This window comes from Clarias gariepinus, chromosome 9 (genome assembly GCF_024256425.1).
Source record: "Clarias gariepinus isolate MV-2021 ecotype Netherlands chromosome 9, CGAR_prim_01v2, whole genome shotgun sequence".
Taxonomy (NCBI): Eukaryota; Metazoa; Chordata; class Actinopteri; order Siluriformes; family Clariidae; genus Clarias; species Clarias gariepinus.
Window position 1 is genome coordinate 11,484,049 of NC_071108.1, and position 7,648 is coordinate 11,491,696.

Genomic DNA, 7,648 nt, shown 5'->3' on the forward strand with positions numbered 1-7,648 from the left:
GTCTTTTTCTTTACTTTATTTTAATGTAATATAGGAATTTAAACATTTTCCCCCAGAGTGGGTATTTAGATGAGCGAAGAGACATAGCAAAACCAAATCTAATTATACAATTAATTATTAATCATTAGGTCAATTTATTGTCTAAATGACAGCAATACACAGCAGGAGACATTTAGGAGACATTAACCCATGAGACATTAAGTGTTGGCCAAACAACAAACGTTGTCTAAACAGAGGCAATTTTAGAAATTACAGGAAAATATACATAAGAAATACCTTTAAAGGAGGTGTTAGTTTGAACTGGTGCTAACACAAGTCACCCAATAAGTTTTACTATCGTTATATAACAGATAAACTACAAAATAAGCCTAAAACAAAACACAGAGCTGAGCAATATGATGAATTCTACAAAGAAAGCTAACTACATAATTAATGTTATGTGCTGGAGTACTCTGACTCTTAGCTAGCTGTGCTTGCTAAAATGATGACAGGCTAGCTTTATATTACTTAGCCTAGAGTTATCATCCTTAATCATTTCTTTGTTTGAATAACATCAAAATAGTTTTGCTTTGGGTTTTTTCTTCATTATCTTCTTGATTTATCTTTCTAAATTCCAGACAGTTTTGTTTCCTTCATTTTTAAAAATGTCACAATTTAAAATAAACTTGTATGTCCCAAATGCTAGCAAAATGGCTCTCCTGGTATAGTATTGGACACGAAACAGCAGAGGTTTGGGCAATGTTCTGCAAAGCAAAATTTGACATTTTCATGGATCTAGTGTTGACCTTCAGTGGGACCCAAGGCGAAGAAGGAATTTCACTGTGCTGCAATGTATATGTGACAAATAAAGGTTTAACTAACTTAACTTTATTGATATTAGTTTATATTTAAAGTCATATTTAAAAAAAATAGATTTGTCTTCTTTTTAAATAAGAGTCAAAATAAATGTTATGGTGGATTATACATAACTACATTTATAAAGACTGTCAAATGTGGGCATGTACAGTATTCTTGGTTCAGTTGCTAGGAAACAGAAAAGGCAGCCTAGGGAATTTACCCAGAGCAATTTTTTTTTGTTGCTGCAAGCTATGGCTTATTTCTTATTAAATAGACAAACAGGTTTCTACTTTTTAAACCACATTTCTTCCAGAACTTTTTGCTATAGTTGTGTATAGTTCTTTTTGTCTTTTTGCTATAGTTGTGTATGTAATGGCACTCAGAGCTGTGTTTTCCAAGGCCATTGTTGTAGTGACGTACAAACATACAAATCCATCGTGGGATTAATATCTGTAAAACAAAAAACATTTAGTGATCTGGACTGTAAACACATCTCAACAATTTAATTTAACCGCAGTCTAACACAAGTTGTCAGTGTATTAGGTATACTTAAAGATCTTGAATTTACCAGGGCATGGGTTCAACAAAATTCTGTATGTCTTGTGCAGAAACACTCTAGCACAGTTATACAGTTTCGCTAAAACCATCCCAATGACACTTGATGAATGCTGTGGAGACTCGGCAGAGATCTGTGATACTGATCAGAATCTCAGGAGATCATGCCTCATCACTACCATGCAGGACCTAAAGCAAGGCTGTTAACTCCACCTGCTTCAGGGGTCCCTTTTTATGGATAGTCCTGCTTATCACAAGCTGGGAAAATATGCAAAAATCACTTAACTGTAAAATAAATGTGATGAATAAATGCTTCTTATTCTTCATCAAAGTGTCAATGTTAGTGTGGACAAACTGTAGCAAATAAAGCCATGAAAAAATTTTATTGATTAACACCAACGCTCAGATACATCATTTAATCTTTCTTCAGTATGCTTTGGGTCCTTAATGGGCTTCAGGAAAAAAAAAATTCCAACACAAACATAAAGCCATGACCACCAGCATTTTCCACAATCAAACATTCCAGTACTAATGTTATTCCGGCCACTGGAAAGGTGCTAACTTATTTTCCACTCGCATTCTTTGTGCTTAACACAGTCTTTGGCTAGTTTGAGACAAGTGGTGCACTTTGAGAGGAAATTCTGCATACCAATTTTGAATGTAGGTGGTTTATGGCCCATCAATTTATATTATTATGTAAATTGATGGGCCAAAATATTATTGCAATGCTCAAAATAATATCAGTTAAAAGCAAAGTCTTGCAAGCCAGACTTCAACTATTCACCAGAGGAAATATGATTGATATAGTGGTTGACCAACCACAAATGTTTTCCTATTACAAAAAGATCATCTTTAAGTACTTTAAACAAAACACTTTAATATTTTTGGAAGGCCTGACATTCCATTTTAGATCAGTGACTGATTTACCTTAAAAAATAATTGTGTTGGAGTGTTAAAATGTTTTAATGATTCTGAAGCTAATGACCAGGAAATGTACTTGTACTCTGGAAACTTCATTCAGATTCACAGATCCTAACAGAACCCTGGGGCAGAAAACCTGATCTACCTGATTTATACCACACAGGACATTCACATTCTATTTGATTTGACATGAAATGTACAATTGCGGTAAAAAAAAAAAGTGGTTACACAATGAACTGGCAGATCAGTAAAACTAATATGGCCAGTATGTTCTTCTGGTCTGATTCTTATGAGTAAGTAGTGAAGAGTGAGGTTTCTCTGTGTAAGAAGCAGCAGGTAGTTTATTGCCGAGAATAGATTATTTCTACAGCTCTCCCACTGACATTTTTTCCGATTTGAGGATAGTGGACATTCTCTGTTAAATGTTTAATACTGAATATTCCACATTACAGACTGCCAGAAATAACAGAGCAGAAAGGCTAAGTCAAATCGGCCTGTAAAAACACTCAGCCTGTGCTTGAATTATGCATAATTTGTCTGCAGAATAGTCAGACGGTTTTACTCGAAAATAGATCAACAACATTGAAATTTAGATAAATGAGCCATTTGTTGAGTATATGTGATCTTTGAAAAATAATTAGAGTTGTTATATATACACAATTATTGGCTGATCAAGCCCAGAAATCAAGTGATGATATTTTTATAATGATTTTATCAAAACTCAAAGTCATTAGGGAGATATAAATGGGGGATCAGTTCTATAAATATATTAGTTATAAAGTTTAATGGTCATACTTTCCGGCTTCATTAATTATTCGGCATAAAAGTACAAATGCAGGATCAGCGCTTTTGTTTTCTTTTTTATATACAAAAGGCCATACAGAGAGGTAAACTAAGGCCAAAAGGAAGAACCTTGAGTTGTGGAAAGATTCCTTTTGCATGTGCTCATGTCCACTGCGCTCCCCACCCCACATCTCTCTCTCTCTCTCTCTCTCTCTCACTCACTCACACACCTGAGAGCTTATTGCACACACATGTAACACCCAGGTGAAAAGGTAAAATGTCTTCAAACGGCTTTATACAGCCTCATTCCATGGAAGAGAAAAGCACTTCCAGCTTTTTTTTTTTTTTTTTTGTATATTAATAGTATGCATTTTGAAGTATGTTGCATTTTAGTAAAATGCCTTAAAATCATGGAGGGTCAAATAACGGTCAGAATTACAGAATGAAATAAATGATTGATTGCGGTGCAATCAGTAAAATTATAGTAATATTCTTATTAAAGTATAAATCATGGTAACCATACACAATTTATCAAGTATAAAATTACTTGGTTGGGAAAATTGGGAGAATAATTTAATACCATGTTTCTCTTAGCATTCTGTAGCTTATTTTTAGCAATGAGACATGCTTGGGGAGAAAAATGGTCTGTTTTCTGATGACGCCTGTACTTATAAAGCATAACATTAAACACATAATGACAGATTTCCTATTCGCAGTGCATCATCAGTACTCAAATGATTATTCCTTTACACACACACACGCACACACACACACACAAACAATTTAATGCTAAAAAATAACCTCCATCTACAGACCATTTCTGCTGCAAACTAACAGCAGTCTGGGAATCTGGGGTTCAGCCTCCAAACCTGTCTAAATATAGTAGTTTAACATCATCAGCATTGCAGTGTTCATTTTTTTCCCCCTGTCCAGTACAGTGTATGGTCTGGAACAGAAAAGTACATAGCAGTGTTCTCATGACATATGACCTCAGACATATCCTGCTCGAATATGCAAACTTGGTGTATATGCTGCTGTGGCTCCTCTTGCCCTCCACACATGCCTGATTCATCTGGATAGTTCTTCTGTGTAAACATCTACTTGTGACTCACCTTCTGCTGCTCCATAAAATCCAACACGGTCACAGTAAAGACAGCAATTTCTAAAAGCTATTTGGCTTGATTCAGTGGACACCTGAATCCTGCAGATTTGTACCTTAGGACTGCTTCTGTGGTCCTGTGCTCATGCCAGAACTCATATTCACAATATGTTCATACCGTAAGTCCTGTCAACATGTTAGTGTGTGCAGCTGAAGAAGAGTAATGATTTGTAATCCCACTATCTGGTGTCAACCAGAAGGTTCCCTATTGAGCATTGTTCCTCTCTAGATTTATTCCTCATGTCATCTCAGGTTTTTCCCTTTCCACTATCCTCTCTGGACTGCACATTAAGAATCTAATTCTAAATCCTCCCAATTTTTGTAAATTCTGGATTCCTGGGATGTCTATTATTAAAAGCACTCTACTAATTAAATGCATTGATTGAGATTATACTAACAAGCCCAGGAAAAAAAAACATGAAGTAAATCATGTAATGCTATAGTAGACTGCACATTTTTGGTCTGTGCCAACAGCAAACTCTATTACACTCCATTACATGAAAAGGTCAAAGCTGCTTCGTGTCAGTTAGAAAGCATCCTCATCCCTACTCAATTTGTTAGAAATAGTCCAGAGTAACAGGGTGAGCTTTCGTACCTTGAGATGTCTGAAGTGATTTGTGAATGTAGCAAGATATGAAAGCCAGAAGTCTAAGAACTGCTGCTATAATATACACACGTCAATCATTTTTTTAAACATATCGTGGTGTGTAAAACAGGTCATGATGGGACAAAAGTTACCATGGGACAAGGCTGTATGTGCATGTAAAAAATGACCTTGTTCAATGCAAAAAGTATGATGGACAACAGAAGCAAAATGTAAGGTTTCTCAATCATTTCAAATATATTTAAGTGACAAAATTTTTTATTTGTTTAATTTCCTATTAAACTATATTTACACATATAAGCAAATATTTTTTGAATTTTAATATGATGCAAATATTTGTAATACTGCCAATAAGCTGTAACGAAATGAAGCTTCGTTTAATAAAAACAACATTACCATCTGGTGGTGAAGGTCGGTACTACAGCTGCATTGTATATGCATTTACCCCCAATAAAACTGCAACAAAACTGCAACAACTATTATAAAAAAAATAAAAAATAAAATTCCTTACTTCCTTTAAAGTGATTTTCTCTTTTTTCCCCCAAATAAGTTAATTATGGTTATCAATAGGCAAATTCTAATAATAGTACGAAACAACTCAAGTACAGCATTGATAGAACTTTCTCTTAGGGATGATTATAAGATCTTTATTCCAAACTTTAACCAAGAGCATTATGACTATTTGTTTTTTTTTTTGTAAAATAGTTGTTCTGCTCTTTTCCCATTTTGGGAAAATGTGTGGTGATTGCAATATTCACACAATATAATACCAATGGATAGTTAGATAGAGCTTAAGTTGAAAAAAAATGCTGGAGTACTCCATTTTGACTATGTTTGTTTACAAAAATATATATATATATATATATATATATATATATATATATATATATGATTTTTTTTGCATGTTTTTACATATACAGTAACAGTGTGCAAGTCCTAGGCACCTTGTAGTTAATTTACAAAGTTATTTTATGCTATATATTTTTGTTTTATGACTTCACTGGACGTTTATCCGTGTTATTATATGGTTTATCTCTGGGTTGACATTTATTCCCCCTTTCCATAAGGTATGACATAAAAATTGATTATGGTCACTACTGTTACTTTCAGTGAGGACCGCCTGTAACACACGTTCCGGAACTGCCTGTTTAAACACGGAACCGTATCATGATTATCTGGTAATGAAATATTATTACCTCACAGTATGACATAAAAGTTGACGTTATGTGCAACGATTACCATACTGACAGATCTGTTCAACCAGTCAAACAGAATTAAAGTTTTATATATTAGATTATTAAGTCAGTACATCTTGTTTTCATCATCAGTATGTAAGTTAAAAAATATATAAAAATAAAAATCATCTGAGAGAAAAATATCTGTAGACCATATTTTAGGCATAAATTAAATATTACACCAATTATTGCATTTGTTTAATAATTTAATGTTTACTGTTTTTTAATGGTGATTTTTGAATGTGGAAACTTTTTTGTTGTTGTTGAAGATAGCTGTTTCATGCACTACAGGAATTATTTGCATGTGCACAGTACTGCACATCCACTGAAAAGGTTTTTTTTATTAACAGCTAGTCAAATTGGTTTAAATTTTTCAAGTTTTCCTGCTCAAATCTTTTGCAGATTTGATATAAAAATGCAGCACCATTAGTAAAATTTGTCTCACAGTGTACTCATTGCCATTAAATAAAGAAACAAATAGAGAAACAGTTTTGGAATCATTTGGTAATCAAGTCCCCTACACCTTGGTAGTTTCAGTCACTGTAAATTGGGTGTTGAAGCTCCCAAATATGTGCGCAGGTCAGAAATATTGGATTTGATGATCTTGGCCGGGATGAATTTCATCTGTAGTCTCTGGTAAGCAGCAAATCTATGGCAGCCCCCAAATGAGTAGTAATAATTGCCTCCCTTTTCTCCTATGATCCACAACACATCTATTGGGGGGACAACACTGATGTCTGGAGTGTCCTGAGAAAATATAGATTATATAACAGATGGACAGTAAGATTTAGCTGTTATATTACCTCTATAGATTTATTGCTAGATTTAATTCCATATAAATCAGAAGGTCAAGCAAGATCACAATAAATACTTTAATTTCTTTTTACTGGGGGGGAGGGGGGGGGAAATAATCTGTATATTTTATTAATTTGACGCACAGCCATGACAATCAAGCCAGTAAACTTACTTTTATAGTGTCCATGAGACCCTGAACTTTCTCTTCATCTAACACTGGAGGAAGGGGTCGAATAATCACATCCATGGGGATGTTATGAACTTCCTCAACGTTGTGAGAATGAATCGACTGGGTTTCCTTCTTTAAACTTCCCATACTTTGCTGAGTGCTGAGTGTGAACCGTCGTAGAAAATCACCTGTAAACCTACTGTAAACAAACGCACAATTTCGCACGATCATTCTTAACGCTGCACTTATACATTAGAAACCGGAAGTTTTACAGCGTACTGCGCATGCGTCAAACTGTAGGCGTGTCCTAAACCGACCGCTCGACTTGTGCATGTATTTGTTAAAAGTAAAATAAAATAAAAAATAAATAATAATAATAATAATTGTAAAATTGCAAATGACATTAAAAAATTTGTGTCACGATATTTTAATTAAGATAGCAGCACTTTACGTTAATTTTACGTTATGTTACGTTAACCTCATATTAGATGCACAAACCTCACATTAGATATTGTGACATCAGAGATGCAGAAGATTACTCAGCTGGCCTCCCAGGAACTCCTTTAATTGCCCAAACATGTGGAAATGGC

At 34.4% G+C, this 7,648-nt stretch overlaps 1 protein-coding gene across 1 annotated transcript; it reads right to left on the minus strand.

The window, feature by feature from the left end:
* Window positions 1-5,127: 5,127 nt before the first annotated feature.
* On the minus strand, window positions 5,128-7,322 carry srxn1 (sulfiredoxin 1 homolog (S. cerevisiae)). The gene is made up of 2 exons (XM_053504328.1): window positions 7,062-7,322; window positions 5,128-6,841 (listed from the first exon to the last, which is right to left on the minus strand). Exons 1-2 carry the CDS (start codon window positions 7,287-7,289, stop codon window positions 6,632-6,634), a joined length of 438 nt encoding a protein of 145 aa, XP_053360303.1. The 5' UTR covers window positions 7,290-7,322; the 3' UTR covers window positions 5,128-6,631.
* Between the last annotated feature and the right edge of the window lie 326 nt (window positions 7,323-7,648).